The sequence below is a fragment of the Lepidochelys kempii genome, chromosome 7 (genome assembly GCF_965140265.1).
Source record: "Lepidochelys kempii isolate rLepKem1 chromosome 7, rLepKem1.hap2, whole genome shotgun sequence".
Classification (NCBI taxonomy): domain Eukaryota; kingdom Metazoa; phylum Chordata; order Testudines; family Cheloniidae; genus Lepidochelys; species Lepidochelys kempii.
The window spans coordinates 120,490,518-120,509,636 of record NC_133262.1 but is presented as its reverse complement, the minus strand read 5'-3'; the positions used below and the strand labels follow the sequence as shown (position 1 = coordinate 120,509,636).

Below are 19,119 nucleotides of genomic sequence, written 5' to 3'. Positions count from 1 at the left end.
ATATCCTAGAAATATAGAATAATGACGCATGCTAAAAGGTGCTAGGTGGAGTTGGGCTATTTCATAGATTGCCTCTCTCAGAGATGACAATTTACCATGTCTGTTGTGCTTTTTAAAACCCAGAGAAGTGTCTACAAAAAGTGAGACTAGCAGGTTAAGCGTAGACAGTGGTCTTGGCATTTTGCAAGAGACGCAGTTCTTGCCCAAGAAACTTACTGAGGCATGATCCTGACCTAGCCAAGAACTGGAGCATCTGAGTATTCCCACTGACTTCAGTGTTTCATCAATCTGTATGGAACTACTCATATGTTTAAGTGTGCTGCTGAACTGGGGCCTAAATACTGTATATTCTGGAGGTGTAGCACCGAACCCCTTTTTATTTTTTTTTTTGCAATTGCATCTGCTTGAACATATGACTAGGACTCTTACTTTGTCTTCAGCTGCTAAGTTGTCATAGGTCTCCCTGTAAGCATCATCTTGTGCTCGTGCAACCTGGACCGCCTGTGCAGTACTGAGCTGTAACAAAACCAGATGGATTTCAGAAACAGAACTAAAAGTAAACACAGCTGCTGGAATGCTATTCAAATGTATTACACATGCTGAAGAGATGTCTTGTCTCAGCTTAAGATACAACAATTGGGTTAAATTCACCTCTGGTGTAACATGCTCCAAAGCAGACACCACAGACAGCACTCAATATGTCATGTGCCTGTCTGATCTCTAAATTGGATTCCTGCAAGGCTTTCTATATGGGGCTACCTGTAAAGACCACACAAAAGGGTCAGCAGGTGCAAAATTTAGCTACCCAGCTGCTTAATGAGGTTTGTCATAAGGAGCACATTATTTAAGTGCTCTATAGACTGCAATGGCTCACTATGCAATTCAGGGTGCAATGTAATATGTTGATGATAGTGGTCCCCAGCTACCTGAATGTCTGCCTCTCTCCCTGAATAGCATGACAGGTGAGATCAGCTAGTGCAAGAGGTCCCTAGGTTTGCATATCTGTAGAACTGGTCCAACAACAGATTTACAGGTGAGCTTCCAGAATAAAGCAATCAGAATCTTATAGAACATTTGTAGTCCTGTATATACTTGTGTACAAGTGCAGAAATGTTTGTTTTGAACTCCAAAGTCACTATGTTGGCTTATACATGGCTCATCAGTGGTGGGCAAACCCTGACAACTTCAGTTTCAGGAAATTAATTCAAATTTCTCCGAATTTTCCATTTTCTTCTCTAAGAAAGACGGCAACATTAGATATCTTTTTGTGCAGGGTTCTTGTAGCAAAGGCATTATCAGTGCTACCAGACAAATTACAGACTGCCACAGGATACTAAAATAGTGTATTTGACAGATAATGTCATGCTTTCCTCAGTGTATGGAAATTTACACATGTAATTCCAGACAAGCCGAGAGAAGTATATTCCCAAGAAGAGGTGCCTTTAGTATAGGAGTCTTCTGCCACCCTTAAAAAAAAAAAAAAAGATCAACAGCTGTGTAAATCATGAGGGAAATTATCTGTGGCAGCTTGGGCAACATTTTTATTTGTAAAGAGCAGGTTCCATATGAAAATGGTTGGAGCCTTATAGTCCAAGTACTGGACTCACCTTCTCCTTCTGCTTCTTGTCAAGGAAGTGGTTCAGTCCAGCTTCTCTTGTGCTCAGCTCTTCATCCAACAGCAAAGAGTAAAGGAGGTTGTTTATTTTGAGTTCCTCCTGTGGAAAGATTGTAAGGGGAAAGATCAGCACGCTTGCAGCTTGGGAGATGGAGATAAAAATCTCTGCCTTACCTGGTATATGACCATCTCTGATTTAACTTTCCGCTCAAACAGCTTGCTCACAGTGTCATCAAAAGTTTGTGTTGTTTCCTGAATGGAGGTCTGAAGTTTCTTCAGTTCAGTTTCTAGTGTCTGCGGGGGAATGGGAAGGAGGAATATGAAAGCTAAAAGAACGTGCATGCTTTTAAGTGTGTGGGTGGCTGGAGAGGTGCACAGACAGTGAGCACTTTGGGTAGGGACCATCTTTGTGTTCTGTTTGTACAGTGCCATCCTGCTCCTTGACTGATGCTCCTAGGTTCTACCACAATATAAATAAATAAATAATAATAATATAATATAATTCAGTGATGACATATCTAGAAAACAGACAATAAAAACTGATGATGGCTCATTTATTTACATCATTAGACCATTACCCTTCAGAAGCCATGCATGCCAGCTTCATTATCTTCTGCTCAGGTGGAAATCCCAGGTTTATGAAAAAACAAATTTTAGTCATGTTGGTCTGACAATATAGGGACTGTCTTATGACGTGCTGAGTTCCTTCTCCTCCTGTTGAAGTTAATGGGAGCTGAGAATCATACCCAAACCTAGTCATTTAAATCAAAACTTCAAAGTGTGTGGCTATAGGTTTTTTATTTTATTGTTTAAAAAGAGAGATTACATAAAATAGCTTTGACCATTGACATGCAATGAAACTGAGGAGCCTAAAAATGGGACTCAGGAGCCTAAATCATGTAGGCACTTGAAAATATTACCCAAAGATTAGTTTTTATTCCAGTTAGCATTACTGAGCTGAGAAAGTAGTTTCAGAATTAGCTAGGTTCTATTTTGAACTATCAAATTCAGCTAAATTCTGGGGAGTCATTACATTATTGATAATATTACAGACAGAAGGAGCCAAGATTTGTTTAAACTAGGCATGATGGGTATTGGAGCGTGCAGCGCTTCATAGGATCAAGCCCTTTATTTCCACCATCACATAAAAGCTGTATTTGAGTAAAAAGTATCAGAGACAATGCTATAAGACAGTAGAAAAAGAAAGGATGTTTCAGCCAAAAGGGCCCAACAAATGACACATTTGGAATGAGGGTGTGGCAAGGCTGACTGTTCTGCTGCCCAAATTTCTCTTTGAAGAATAAAAATTGTGAAATTATGTGCATCTGATATCCATATTCCCTGCAGCTCTGTTAATGGAATGTCAAACATCTTTCTGGAAATAGTTGTACATTTGTGATGGAAAGCAATAAAGCAGTTTAATCAGACTCAGAATGTGCTAGTTATCACAGGTAAACCTCGTGTTTTCTGCTTTAAGTTGGGGCTTCTACAATGCCACAGGTAACTTTGTTAATTTTTAACACTTATTGGCATTTTTTTATTTTATTAAAATAGATCTGGGTTTTCCCCCTTTAAGAAACCAAGAGGTCATGTCAATAAATCCTGAGAAAAAAGAGAAACTGTGTGTAAGGACGTTGAACAAAATCACTCCTTTTCTCATTTTATTTTACCTTTCTGTATTTTTCCCTTTCTTCATTCAGCTCCTTAACTTTTTTCTCAAATTCTTTGAATACTTTCTTTTCCTCTTCATTCCAAAGGGTATCAGGTTTAGAAACAAAAGGAGGTGGGGGAATCTCCTGAAGATATCAAAACAGCCATGCAATTCATGAGCAACATCAATTCTCCATTAAAGAGCACTGAGAAAAAGAACGTACAGCACCAGCAATAAACCTCTCAACGTTTATTGTGAGCTTCATCTTAGTAGCAGCTGGAAGAACTGCACAAGTCTTGCGCCCAAAGAATGTATATCTCTGCTTTGGCCCTATTTTATGTTCCTTGACTTCCTGGAGTAATACCAGTGTTGAACCTGCAGCATTTGCATGGGATGGAGCACTAACTACACCTCCTAGCAGCACCAATGGTTATGGTGTGAGTAACATGGCCATTTTTGCTTTCATTCTCTCACAGAAAATCATCAGATACAATAAAATACAAGTGAGATTTTTCAGCAAGCTCAGTATTACTACTATTGCTAAAAGATCAGTTTTTCCATTATAAATCCCTTAATTAACTCCTAAGCCAAGATGAACTTTCATTTCCTGAAAACATATCAGCTTTAGATAGAGTACTTGGGTCTCTTTTACTTTTTCATTCTAGAGCACCATTGTACTTGGACAGCAAATGTTTTCTCCCTCTATTATTGATCAGGCTTCCTTCGCTGTAGAAGGTAGAGCGAAGCAGCCTCTCCTAAGATCCAGGCCAAAACCCATTTCTGAAATGGCCATGAAAGAAGTAACACCAAGTCAGGTATCTATACTTGCTACTTTACAGCACTAGCAAATCACCTCTGAAGCAAATGAAGCTGACACACTAAATTCCTATGGCCACTGCTTAATCTGGGTCTCCTAGAATCATCTGATTTGCAAAAAGAAAAGGAGGACTTGTGGCACCTTAGAGACTAACCGATTTATTTGAGCATGAGCTTTCGTGAGCTACAGCTCACTTCATCGGATGCATACCATGGAAACTGCAGAAGACATTATACACACAGCGACCATGAAACAATACCTCCTCCCACCCCACTCTCCTGCTGGTAATAGCTTATCTAGAGTGATCATCAAGTTGGGCCATTTCCAGCACAAATCCAGGTTTTCTCACCCTCCGCCCCCCCCCCCCCAAACTCACTCTCCTGCTGGTAATAGCCCATCCAAAGTGACCACTCTCTTTACAATGTGTATGATAATCAAGGTGGGCCATTTCCAGCACAAATCCAGGTTCTCTCACTCCCTCACCCCCCTCCAAAAACCACACACACAAACTCACTCTCCTGCTGGTAATAGCTAATCCAAAGTGACCACTCTCCCTACAATGTGCATGATAATCAAGGTGGGCCATTTCCAGCACAAATCCAGGTTTTCTGACCCCCCCCACCCCCATACACACACAAACTCACTCTCCTGTTGGTAATAGCTCATCCAAAGTGACCTGGATTTGTGCTGGAAATGGCCCACCTTGATTACCATGCACATTGTAGGGAGAGTGGTCACTTTGGATGAGCTATTACCAGCAGGAGAGTGAGTTTGTGTGTGTATGGGGATGGCGGGGGTCAGAAAACCTGAATTTGTGCTGGAAATGGCCCACCTTGATTATCATGCACATTGTAGGGAGAGTGGTCACTTTGGATAAGCTATTACCAGCAGGAGAGTGAGTTTGTGTGTGTGGTTTTTGGAGGGGGGTGAGGGGGTGAGAGAACCTGGATTTGTGCTGGAAATGGCCCACCTTGATTATCATACACATTGTGAAGAGAGTGGTCACTTTGGATGGGCTATTACCAGCAGGAGAGTGAGTTTGTGTGTGGGGGGGCGGAGGGTGAGAAAACCTGGATTTGTGCTGGAAATGGCCCAACTTGATGATCACTTTAGATAAGCTATTACCAGCAGAACAGTGGGGTGGGAGGAGGTATTGTTTCATGGTCTCTGTGTGTATATAATGTCTTCTGCAGTTTCCACGGTATGCATCCGATGAAGTGAGCTGTAGCTCACGAAAGCTCATGCTCAAATAAATTGGTTAGTCTCTAAAGTGCCACAAGTACTCCTTTTCTTTTTGCGAAGACAGACTAACACGGCTGTTACTCTGAAATCTGATTTGAAAGGGAACTATAGTGGATTGATCTTCCCATCCATTCTCCTGTACAGTGGAAGAATTGATTTAGTGTCCCTAAATCATCCCTGTTAGCAAGGTGTAGTCTCACCTGGAATAGCTCCAATTATAAGAGTTCCACAACCTCTTGGGTTATCTTGTTCCATTGCTTAACTCCTTTAGAAAGATTTGCACTGCTAGTGAAAGTTCGTATTTATACAAAAATATCAAAGGTTTCCTCTTTCAACACAATTCTTATGACAAAACATTTTCTCAAGAGTGGTGCTTAAGGCAAATTTTCACCATTTCTGTCCTTTTGTAATTCTTGGAATTCCAGTTAGAATTCAGAAATGGTGAATTTTATTCAGTTCTAATAACAACTGTTACTTTAATCATATGAGAGAAACAACTCACAATCTTCAAGATGTCTTCCTTTTTGATTTCTAGGACCCCATTCATCATGTCATAAAGGGCACGCTGTCTTGCGCTGTTCTGGAAAAGATAACAAATGAAAAGAAAATGCTGCAGAACAGGGTACTTGGATGGCTCAGGCCTTTCACCTCTACGGTGCCAATGAGAATCTGTGATATGTCGCCAGTGAATGAAATGCTGTTTGGTGACCTATGGGAAATACACTAGCAATCTCAGTCTGATTTTTGGTGGACAGATGCCCACATATCAAGTAACTATCACTACAATGGGCACCTAGTTTTTTCAGAAGGGAGGTTCTTCTTAGAGTGCTTGCTCATTTCCATTCCATGTTTGCTGTGCACAGTCGCTGGAGATTTTTTTCCTCAGTGGCATCCACCGGTGGGATCCTGGTGAAGGTGTCCCTCCTGGCGCTTGGCCCACTGGACAATGGCCTATGCAGGTTCAATGGCCTTTTTGGAATCCAAGGCGTTTTCCCTCAGCACCGGGCCTGCTTTCCAGATGCTCATACTTGGTGGTGTCAGAGATGGGCTCCTCTGTCACAGTGACCACGACCCGACCCAGACTTCGGTACCGAGCCCAGTACCAATATTCAGGACTTGGGACTACATGATGTGGTCAGTGCAGAAAAAGAGGGGGAAGGCTCCCGCCAGTGCAGGCCTCTTCCTCCCCAAATGAAGCAGTCGGGGTTGAGTGGCTCAACGCCTCAAAGTGACTTCAGAGCTCACCAAGAGCTACTGTAAAGGGTGGCTCTGAACCTAGGGCTGGAAGTGGAGGTGCTTAAAGAATCCTCCCACAGCCTGATCAACATCTTGGCTGCAGTGGTCCTACCCCTCAATGAGACTGTTACGGGTCCAGTCAGAAACCAATGTCAGACCCCATCCTCTCTGCCCCCTACTTCAAAAAGAGCAGAGAAAAAGTACTTTGTTGCTGTAAAAGGGTAGGAGTACCTATATTCCCATCCCCCTCCTGGACCCCTTGTGGTTGTAGCAGCCAACGAAAGAGACAGGTAACGGCTGCAGGGTGCAGCCCCCAAGGTGAAGGATTCAAAGAAGCTGGACCTGTTTGGTAGAAAGATTTTTCCTACTGGGGGGGTTACAGCTCCGCATTTCCAACCAGCGGACCTTGCTAGAAGGTATAAATATAACGTCTGGGATTCCCTGTCAAAATTCAAGGACTCGCTGCCCCAGGAGTCCAGACAGGACTTCTGCAGTCTTGTGGAGGAAGGGCGGGCTATAGCCAGGGCCCCCCTCCAGATGGCCCTAAGCACAGCTGACATGGCTATGGCATCGGCAGTAGTCATGCAAAAGAGCTCTTTGCTCTAAGCCTTGGATCTACCACCAGACATTCAGCTGTCCATTCAGGACCTCCTGTTTGAGGTAACTTCCCTCTTCTCTGAGCAGACAGATGCAAAGCTCCATGGCCTGAAGGATTCTAGCCTTTGTGTTCCAACACCTTTGAGGAAGCACTTCCAACCTCAGCAACCGGTCAGCTTCTCATCTCTGCCACCACGTCTGGACCTGTTTAAGAAATGAAGCAGGGATTATAAGCATAGGCAACTGCCCCCATCCGCTTCAGCCTCTCTACTGGGCCCTCACAGATATCCAGGAGGCTCCAAGCACAACTTCTGAAGGGGTGCCCGAGGGTGTTATGTCAGTTCACATACCAGATCCTGCTTCCCCTTTGTTTTCACACTGACTCTTCTACTTCAGTCCAGCGTGGTCCCTCATCACCTTGGACCATGGGTGCTGAGTATGGTGAAGGAAGGTTACACCCTTCAGTTTTCTTCCACCATCTTTGTCCCTCTTAAGGGACCCTCCTCACGAGCAACTTCTAGTACAGAAGGTGCAAGCCCTCCCAGGGGACATGGAGGAGATGCCTCAGAACTTGAGAGGGAAAGGGTTTTCTCCCATTATTTTCTAATCCTGAAGGCCAAAGGGGGTCTCTGACCCATCCTAGGCCGGCACTGCTTCCACAGTTATCTCAAGAAACTGAAGTTCTGCATGGTCTTCCTGGTGTCCATTGTTCCCTCCCTGAATCCAGGGGACTGGTATTCTGCCCTCGACTTGAAAGATGCCTATTTCCACATCTTCACTTTTTGGGGCCACAGACGGTTCCTCAGGATCATTGTGAACCTGACCCACTACTAATTCACCATCCTCCGCTTTGGCCTGTCATCAGGCCCTCAGGTTTTCACAAAATGCATAGCAGTGGTGGTGGCTTCCTCAGAGGTAAGGGGTATGAATCTGCCCTTACTTCGATGACTGGCTGATCAAAGTGCTGGTCCAAGGCCTACGTGAGAGCTACCTTCCAAGCCCTGGGGCTATTGATAAGTGAGCAGAAGTCACCTCTCATTCCCGGCCAGACGATAGAATTTATTGGTGCAGTGCTCGATTCCACCTGGGCCAGAGCCTTCCTCCCAGAGGCTCGCTTCCAGATAATGTCATCTCTGATATAGCAGGTCAAGGCCCACCCCGTCACGACAGCTCATTTCTGCCTCAAGCTTTTAGGTCACATGGCCACATGCATATAGATTCATAGATATTAAGGTCAGAAGGGACCATTATGATCAGTACGTGGTGCAGCACGCGAGACTGCAACTCAGACCCCTTCAAGCTTGGCAGTCCTCGGTATACTCGCTGAGCCATCACCATTTGGACTTGGTGCTTACAGTTCCCACACAGGTCCTCATGTCCCTCGACTGGTGAGGGGATCCCTGGTTGGTAGGCTTGGGCATTCCCTTCATCAGTCTCCAAATCTCAGTATCCCTAATCTTGGATGCATTCGAGCTAGGTTGGGGGGCTTACCTTGAGCACCTCAGGACTCAAGGTCTGTGGTCCCTGGAGGAGCTCTCCTTGCACATAAATGTCAGAGAGCTCAGAGTGGTCCACCTAGCGTGCCAGGTGTTTTTACCCCAGATTGCAGGCAAGGTTGTGCAAGTTCTTATGGACAACATGGCAGCCATGTTTTACATCACCAGGCAGAGAGGTGCACACTTTTCCCCACTCTGGTAAGAGGTTATTCGCTTGTGGGAATATGTGTGATGCACTCGATCCATCTCGAAGCTTCTCACCTTCTGGGAGCCCAGAACAATCTGGCAAATCACCTCAGCAGATTTTTCTCCTCTCACTATGAGTGGTTCCTTTGCCTTGATATAGCCAGGATCATCTTCCAGCGGTGAGGGACTCCCCTCATAGACATGTTCACAATCAAGCAAAACAGGAAGAGACAGCAATTTTGCTCTCTGTGTAGGTGCAGCCCAGGCTTGCTCACAAATGCCTTCCCTGCTCCCCTGGACAAAGCATCTGTTCTGTGCATTTCCTCCCATTCCTCTCGTGCATAAAGTCTTACTCAAAGTCAAGTGGGACAAAGCAAAGGTTATTCTCATAGCCTCAGCGTGGCCACACCAGCCCTGGTTCAGCACGTTATTGGACCTGTCAGTAGTGACCCCATTGCCACGCCCTCCCCTTCCAGACCTGATCTCACAAGATCACGGCCGATTGCTCCACCCAAACCTCAAGGCCCTCCACCTGACCACATGGAAGTTCCATGGTTGAGCTGGCTGTTCGGAGCAAGTCCACCAGGTATTGCTAGGTAGTAGGAAACCATCTACTAGAGTGACTTACCTTGCCAGGTGGAAGTGTTTTTCCGTGTGGTCGTCCCAACGAGGCCTCTCACCCACTAGGTCTGTGCTGGAGTATCTGGTTCATCTGAAACAACAGGGCCTAGCCACTTCGTCGATTAAGGTACACCTAGCAGCCTTTTCCACCTTCCACCCTCCGGTGGATGGTAGGTCTGTCTTTTTGCATGAAATGTCGATACGCTTCCTCAAGGGTTAGAGAGACTTTACTCTCAAATTTGTGAACTCATTCCCCCGTGGGACCTAAACCTGGTCCTATCAAGGCTCACGGGTCCTCCCTTTGAGCTGCTGCTATTGTGCCCTTTGTCGTATCAATCATGAAAGGCCGGCTTCCTGGTATCGATTACCTCGGCCAGGAGGCTCTCAGAGATCAGGGCCCTTACATCACAACCCCTGTATATGGTGTTCTTTAAGGACAAGGTACAACTTTGCCCCCACTCCGCATTCCTCCCGAAGGTAGTTTTGCAGTTTCATCGTAATTAGGCTATTTTTCTGCCAGTTTTCTTCCCAAAACTGTATAAGAATGTGGAGGAGCAGCATCTTCACATCTGGCCTTCTACATAGAAAGGACCACGCCATTCCATAAATCCACACAGCTCTTTGTGGCAGTAGCAGACAGGATGAGAGGCCTACTAGTTTCAGCCCAGAGAATTTAATCCTGGATCACTTCCTGCATTTGCACGTGCTATTAATAGGCAGGTTTCATCACCTGCCATCTTGACTGCTCATTTGACGAGAGCTCAGGCTTCATCAGCAGGGTTTCTGGCCCAGGTCCTGATCCAGGACATTTGCAGGGCAGCGACGTGGTCATCGGTACATACTTTCTCCTCCCACTATGCCATCACCCAGCAGGCTAGAGATGATGCCAGATTTGGCAGAGCAGTGTTGCAAACCACATGTCCATGAACTCTGAACCCACCTCCTTGGGTACCACTTGGGAGTCACCTAACGTGGAAAGGACATGAGCAAGCACTCAAAGAAGAAAAAACAACTACTGACCTTTCCATAACTTGTTCTTCGAGATGTGTTGCTCATGACCCACCCTCCTTCCCCTCCGTCGGAGTTAGCTGGCAAGAAGGAACTGAGAAGTTGCAGACTGGCTGAGCCCCTTATACCGGCACATGAGTGCACACCACTAGAGGGCACTAGAGCCAGCCTGACAGATACCACTCTGGCAACTATGCATGCAGTATGCACACACCAAAGGTGGAATGGACATGAGCAATACATCTCGAAGAACAAGTTACGGAAAGGTTAGTAACTGTTATGTCAATGGATGCACAGACATGACCTACTTACTTACTGGGAAGGTTCCATTATCACTGCCTATGGTGTACCTATTCTGTGGCCAGATCTTTCTTCCAGGCTGTTGCAGATACATACTTTTTAAAGCCAGAAGGGACTATTGTGATTATCTAGTCTGACTCCTGCAAAACTCAGGCCAAAAAGCCTCACCGCCAAATTTCTGCATCAAGTCCATAACTTTTGATTGAGCTAGAGCATATCTTTTAGAAAACTATCCAGTCTTAAAATCTGTCAAGCTGAGACTTTCACCAACACTAAATATTTTTTAAAATAGCACCCCTAACTTAAACCCTTCCTTCCTCCATAAGATCGCTATTTAGTTCGGATTGTAAAGGATGGTGAGGGAAATGGACTGTAATATATTTAATTATAATTGCAATAAGTCCCCAATGCTAAGTGAGTTAGCAAGGAAAATACTGCTTCAACAAAAGTACCAGAGAAGCAAGACGTCTTTCCATTTCAATCTTAGCCATCATCTCCGCTTTCGCTCTCTGCTCTGGGGTAAGGTATTTTTCAACTTTAATCTGTGAAGACAAAGAGACTCAGCTCAGGTTTTCCTCTGGGTAGGTTCTTTCACAGAATTTTTAGAAAAACATCATAATATGGGCTAGCATGCTTATTTCTTTGTATCGCTGCTCTCTGTATCTAAGTAATACTCCTCAAAATGTTCACTCTCTTGTGAATATTCAGTACAGATTTCTCTGCACATAGCCATGCTCTAAACTAATAAAACATAAGCTCTTCCCATTTTTTCTCCTGTAGATTGTGTTTTGTGTGTTATGCATCTGGGTTTTATGGTACTGGAATGGAGGGGATTGGAACATCTCCCTCAACTAATCAATCTATCTAAAACCACACTACTAACATTACTCCCTTCCTTGTATCCCTTCACTGACTCCTTTATTTCCTGTAGATTCAAGCTCCCTGTCTCCTCACCTTCAAGGTTTTGTATTACTTTGCCTCCAGTTATAGAGCAACGCTTAAGTTAAACATTAAAAGGCTCAAGTTCTGTTCTAGGTCTAGAACCCACGGACTCCTAGTACATTCTACATTTGGCAAAAATACCACCACTAGTGTGTACGTCACACAAAACAAGGTGATGGCATGTGTGTTTCCAGGACTGACATGATGTAGAGGAATGCATGAATCTGAAATGAAAGAGGATCCTGCAACCAAATCTCATTTTGGGAGAGAAGACAGAGAGAAAAAGTATAGATCAGATGAATAGCGTAGCGTGTGCCAAGAATTCTGTGATGATTCATAACTTGCTAATTAAATTTAGAGGTACTATGCTATCTATGCTTTGACACCAAAATGATAGACACTAACACCTGCAAAAACTGCCTATTTGGGATAAATTCAGACACTGTACAGAAGGCAGATGATTGCCTATGAAGAGATCACATTGAAAAAACAAATGTGTGAAACTACATAAGAGACGCTTACTCTAAGTCCCATCACAGTCCATCCATAGTTACCATCTGATGGCTGTTCAATGATGTATATGAAACAAAGTTGTGATCTCAGTCCAGTTTCTAGTGGCTAGGTATCCACTTCAAAATTAACACCCTTACTGATCACTACTGCATGGGGGGCGGGGGGGACGACTCACAGATGAACAGAGAAACTAAACCATGCTCTGACTGCCACAGAAGTGTTCCCTCCAGGTCATGGTTGAGGCACAATGTCTGGGCAGGGTAACTGTATGAGTCTACTGTCCATGCCATGCTGGACATGGTCTATGGATAAACAGAAGGCTTTGTTTTCCAGAGATGTTAGTCAAGCATCTTTACAAGCACCAAATTTAACTTCAAAGATTTTTGCAAATTTCTTTCCACTCTACAGACAGAATTATTCAGAATCTTCCCCCAAAACCTGGAAAATCCAAGGTAATGCAGAGTACAAAAAAGGGTGAATGTGTACATGGACACATCAGTTTTATGGCTACTTTCTGTATACTGACATAATGGCTTGAAATGATGGAGAACCAGAGAACTAAGTCTGCACAAGCGTATAAAAGGGAATGATTTATTTTTCAAATACCTCTGAATCCTGGACAGTGAGAGCTCGCTCTGGTATCTCATCATCTGTCAGAGCTGGCTCCCAGACCTCCTCCTGGAGTTCGAGCTGTTCCACGATTTCTTGGATCCTCAGGTTCCTTTCCTTTACACGGGCAATCTCCTGCTCCTTCTGTCGAGCGACGGTGTCAAACTCCTTATTAAAGGCAGTTTTCACTTTGTAAATGATGTCCTGAAATACCACACAAGAAAATGGAAACACTGCAAGGGTCACATCCGTCTTGACTGGACACCACTCACCAACAAGTCAGAAGACAGAAAACCAAGTGTGTCTGTGTGTGCCTGTGTGTGTAAACTACCACACCTCCTTCATAATAACCCTAAATGCAAAATTCTAGTTGTATTAAGCATGCAAATGCTAACTGAGATGGGAAAAATGGCAGGCAGAGCTAAAACTTATTTCTTCTGATTTCTTAGAACTAATCCATGCCTTTTCTGATCCTCAATACCATCTGGCAAAGCTGCTGTTGTAAATAACACACTGTCAAAAACAGATTAAGAAAATTAGGCAAACATTGGTTTCTAACCTGTGATGAGAGACTATTATAAGACATACACACAAAGCAGCAGAGTTTAGGATGTGTGGGTAATCTTAATTTTATTTCCTGCTTTTGAGTGCTGTAGTCTGCAAACTTAAAATTGCTTCTGAATGGAACAGCATTATATACAGGAGCTCCTCATTTAAAGTCATTCCGGTTAATGTTGTTTCGTTGTTACGTTGCTGATCAATTGTGGAACATGCTCATTTAAAGTTGTGCAGTGCTCCCTTCTAAAGTCCTTTAGCAGCCACCTGCTTTGTCCACTGCTTGCCGGAAGAGCAGCCCGTTGCAGCGAGCTGGTGCGTGGTTGGAACCAGGGTGGGCCGGCAGCCCCACTGTCAGCTCCCCGCTCCCCTAAATTCCTTGTGCAGCAGCTGCTCAGCAGGCAATCAGTTGCTAGCTGTTCAGCTATCCCTCCCCCCACTGCCATGTGCTGCTCCTGCCCTCTGCCTTGGAGCTGCTCCCCAAGACTCCTGCTTGCTGTGGGGGGGGGGAAGGGGAAGAAGAAGGGTGCTAATGGCAGAGTATCCCCCTCCCCCCTGCTCCTGCACCCCACTTACCCCATCTTCCATAGAGCATGGGGGACACATGGACAGAGATCTAATTAACAAGGCAGTGTACTTCTGACCCCACGCTTCATACTTAAAGGGAAAATGCACATTTCTATTTCTCAAACACACACAGGGTGGGTGTCTCTGTCTGCCCTCCCTCCTTTCCTTCTGCCTTGTAGAGTGTGAGTGTTAAAATTTCCCTGGAACCTAACCCCCTCATTTACATTACGTCTTATGGAGGAATTGGATTCGCTTAACATCGTTTTGCTTAAAGTCGCATTTTTCAGGAACAGAACTACAACATTAAGTGAGGAGTTCCTGTAGTACATATTTATGCACATAAAGTACCAATGAAATTAGGAAGTGTTTCAAGTGTATGAAACAAAGCAGAGGCCAAATAATGATTTTTAAAAGCCTGTATTCTAAGTGGAACTGGATTATTAAGAAGAAAAATATGCATCTTTCCTATTATGCCTATTATACTAGAATGAAACAATCAGTGGTTGAATTAGGCTATTCAAAATGCATGTTTCAAGATACCTAGCCACGTACAATTTGTGTGTAACGATAAATATTTTTGTTCATAATCGTCTAACCATTTCTGGTATAATCAGTAACAAACCTGTGTGGCAGATAAGATACAATTCAATTGGTTAGTCTCTAAGGTGCCACAAGTACTCCTTTTCTTTTTGCGAATACAGACTAACACGGCTGTTACTCTGAAACCTGTCATTATGCAAGGCACTGCATTTAGCCGTATGGAGTGGAAATCTATCAACTGCATGAAAAAACTTGTACAGATACAGACAGACATCATCTTCCTTTCCAAATGCAAACAGATGGACATCGTACCAAAAGGACTGAAGGTAAAAAATCCATTACAATCTACCTACCATACAGACTATGCTGACAGCTTGTGCCACACGCTCTCAAAGAAACTGCGGAATCACCTGATCAACATCCTCTACAGCAAACAGGGAAAGATTAAGAATGAGCTCTCAAAAATGGATACTCTCATAAAAAACCAACCTTCCACACAAGCTTCCTCGTGGCTGGATTTTATTAAAACTAGACAAGCCATTTACAACGCACACTTTGCTTCTCTACAAAAGAAAAAGGACACTAAACTTTCTAAACTACTACATGCTACAAGGGGCCACAGCAATGGTTCCCTCAACCCACCTAGCAATATTGTTAACCTATCCAACTATACTCTCAGCCCAGCAGAAGCAGCTGTTCTATCTCGGGGCCTCTCCTTCTGCCCCTCCACCCCCACGAACATGATACAGTTCTGTGGTGACCTAGAATCCTATTTTCGACGTCTCCGACTCAAGGAATATTTCCAAAATACCTCTGAACAGCATACTAATCCACAGAGTTCTCCCTACCAACACTACAGAAAGAGGGATTCTAGGTGGACTCCTCCGGAAGGTCGAAACAGCAGACTGGACTTCTACATAGAGTGCTTCCGCCGACGTGCACGGGCTGAAATTGTGGAAAAGCAGCATCACTTGCCCCATAACCTCAGCCATGCGGAACGCAATGCCATCCACAGCCTCAGAAACAACTCTGACATCATAATCAAAAAGGCTGATAAAGGAGGTGCTGTTGTCATCATGAATAGGTCGGAATATGAACAAGAGGCTGCTCGGCAGCTCTCCAACACGAGTTTCTACAAGCCATTACCCTCTGATCCCACTGAGAGTTACCAAAAGCAACTACAGCATTTGCTCAAGAAACTTCCTGAAAAAGCACAAGATCAAATCCGCACAGACACACCCCTGGAACCCCGACCTGGGATATTCTATCTACTACCCAAGATCCATAAACCTGGAAATCCTGGGCGCCCCATCATCTCAGGCATTGGCACCCTGACAGCAGGATTGTCTGGCTATGTAGACTCCCTCCTCAGGCCCTACGCTACCAGCACTCCCAGCTACCTTCGAGACACCACTGACTTCCTGAGGAAACTTCAATCCATCGGTGATCTTCCTGATAACACCATCCTGGCCACTATGGATGTAGAAGCCCTCTACACCAACATTCCACACAAAGATGGACTACAAGCCGTCAAGAACACTATCCCCGATAATGTCACGGCTAACCTGGTGGCTGAACTTTGTGACTTTGTCCTTACCCATAACTACTTCACATTTGGGGACAATGTATACCTTCAGATCAGCGGCACTGCTATGGGAACCCGCATGGCCCCACAGTATGCCAACATTTTTATGGCTGATTTAGAACAACGCTTCCTCAGCTCTCGTCCCCTAAAGCCCCTACTCTACTTGCGCTATATTGATGACATCTTCATCATCTGGACCCATGGAAAAGAAGCCCCTGAGGAATTCCACCATGATTTCAACAATTTCCATCCCACCACCAACCTCAGCCTGGTCCAGTCCACACAAGAGATCCACTTCCTGGACACTACCGTGCTAATAAACAATGGTCACATAAACACCACCCTATACCGGAAACCTACTGACCGCTATTCCTACCTGCATGCCTCCAGCTTTCACCCTGACCACACCACACGATCCATCGTCTACAGCCAAGCTCTGCGATACAACCGCATTTGCTCCAACCCCTCAAACAGAGACAAACACCTACAAGATCTCTGTCAAGCTTTCTTACAACTACAATACCCACCTGCAGAAGTAAAGAAACAGATTGATAGAGCCAGAAGAGTTCCCAGAAGTTACCTACTACAGGACAGGCCTAACAAAGAAAATAACAGAACGCCACTAGCCGTCACCTTCAGCCCCCAACTAAAACCCCTCCAACGCATTATTAAGGATCTACAACCTATCCTAAAGGATGACCCAACACTCTCACAAATCTTGGGAGACAGGCCAGTCCTTGCCTACAGACAGCCCCGCAACCTGAAGCAAATACTCACCAACAACCACATACCACACAACAGAACCACTAACCCAGGAACTTATCCTTGCAACAAAGCCCGTTGCCAATTGTGCCCACATATCTATTCAGGGGACACCATCACAGGGCCTAATAACATCAGCCACACTATCAGAGGCTCGTTCACCTGCACATCCACCAATGTGATATATGCCATCATGTGCCAGCAATGCCCCTCTGCCATGTACATTGGTCAAACTGGACAGTCTCTATGTAAAAGAATAAATGGACACAAATCAGATGTCAAGAATTATAACATTCATAAACCAGTCGGAGAACACTTCAATCTCTCTGGTCACGCAATCACAGACATGAAGGTCGCTATCTTAAAACAAAAAAACTTCAAATCCAGACTCCAGCGAGAAACTGCTGAATTGGAATTCATTTGCAAATTGGATACTATTAATTTAGGCTTAAATAGAGACTGGGAGTGGCTAAGTCATTATGCAAGGTAGCCTGTTTCCTCTTGTTTTTCCCTACCCCCCCCCCCCCAGATGTTCTGGTTTAACTTGGATTTAAACTTGAAGAGTGGTCAGTTTGGATGAGCTATTACCAGCAGGAGAGTGAGTTTGTGTGTGTATGGGGGTGGGGGGGGATGTGAGAAAACCTGGATTTGTGCAGGAAATAGCCCAACTTGATTGTCATGCACATTGTGTAAAGAGTTGTTACTTTGGATGGGCTATCACCAGCAGGAGAGTGAATTTGTGTGGGGGGGTGGAGGGTGAGAAAACCTGGATTTGTGCTGGAAATGGCCCACCTGATGATCACTTTAGATAAGCTATTACCAGCAGGACAGTGGGGTGGGATGAGGTATTGTTTCATATTCTCTGTGTATATATAAAGCCTGCTGCAGTTTCCACGATATGCATCTGAAGAAGTGAGCTGTAGCTCACGAAAGCTTATGCTCTAATAAATTGGTTAGTCTCTAAGGTGCCACAAGTACTCCTTTTCTTTTTGCGAATACAGACTAACACGGCTGTTACTCTGAAACCTGTCAGAAAGAGAAGGTTACTTACCCTGTGCAGTAACTGAGGTTCTTTGAGATGGATGTCTCTGTGGGTGCTTCACTTCAGGTGTTGGTGCGTCCCTATGCCTTTGATCGGAGAATTTCAGCAGCAGTGTCCGTCCGGGTCACACATGCGTTGTCCCCATCTCACAGCGCTGTCAGCACCTATCTAGCATGTGCTAACCAACCACCCTCAGTTCCTTTTCTTCTGTAGAGTCTGGAAATTGAACTCCAACATGGAGGGGAGGTAGTGGAGCACTCACATGGACATGGACATCCATCTTGAAGAACTTCAGTTACTGAACAAGGTGAGTAACATTCTCTTCTTCTTTGAGGCATATCTCTGTGGGTGCTCCACTTCAAGTGACTATTGAGCAGTACCCCACATTGGATGGAAGGGGCTTCAGAGTTGCCTGTATACGTGATGATAACACTGCAAGACCTAGGAATGCATCCGATCTTGAACGCTGGTCGATTACAAAACACTGTGCCAACGTGTGTGTGGAAGCCCAAGTGGCTGCTCTAAATACGTCTATGATTGGTACGTTGTTTAGAAAGGTCACTGAAGTTGAAAGGGATCTGGTAGGGTGAGTTCTGATCTCTGAAGGGGATTGCAGATTCTTTTGTTGATAACAGAGGTGGACGCACCCAGAGATCAATTTGGAGAGCTGTAAGAACGTTATGTAGTGGAAATGAAAAGCCTTGGAAATTTTCTGAAAAGGTTCTGTCGAGGTAGAATGCTAGTGTGCACCCGATGTCTAGAGTATGTAGTACTGAGTCCTGCATGTTCCCATGAGGTTTGGAGAAGAATGAGGGAAGATGGACTGGCTGATTTATGTAGAAGCAGGAAGATACTTTAGGTAGAAATTTTGGGTGGGGTCTTAGTGTGACCTTGTCCTTGAAAAAGATGGTGTAAAGTCGGTGTGTCATGAGGGCCCATAACTCGCCCACTCGGTGGGCTGATGTGATAGCCAATGAAAACACCACCTTCATCAATAGATGCATCTGAGAGCATGTTGCTAAGGGTCTTAATGGGGGTCCGGTGAGGCAGCATAGCACTAAGTTCAAACCCAAAGGTGGAGTAGGTACACGCACTTCGGGGTAAAAGTTCTTGATACCTGTAAGGAAATGTTTGGTGATCAGATTGACAGGACATTGATATTTGCCTATCTTGTGGCGAAAAGCATTAATAGCCTGCGAGATGTACCTTGATTGAGCTAATGGAGTGTCCAGATG

General features: G+C 44.7%; 1 protein-coding gene across 5 annotated transcripts in view; it reads right to left on the bottom strand.

Moving 5' to 3' along the window:
* Positions 1-19,119, bottom strand: part of CFAP43 (cilia and flagella associated protein 43) — a 101,154-nt gene that overhangs the window by 15,109 nt on the left and 66,926 nt on the right. For 4 of the 5 annotated variants that reach the window (XM_073354443.1, XM_073354439.1, XM_073354440.1 and 1 more), the window contains 7 exons: positions 12,831-13,037; positions 11,222-11,311; positions 5,828-5,905; positions 3,286-3,411; positions 1,790-1,909; positions 1,608-1,715; positions 430-516 (listed from right to left, as the gene is read on the bottom strand). In XM_073354443.1, the coding sequence (XP_073210544.1) occupies positions 430-516; positions 1,608-1,715; positions 1,790-1,909; positions 3,286-3,411; positions 5,828-5,905; positions 11,222-11,311; positions 12,831-13,037 (816 nt within the window). The remainder of the gene's footprint in view (positions 1-429; positions 517-1,607; positions 1,716-1,789; positions 1,910-3,285; positions 3,412-5,827; positions 5,906-11,221; positions 11,312-12,830; positions 13,038-19,119) is intronic. The other variant, XM_073354441.1, reaches the window with a different exon arrangement.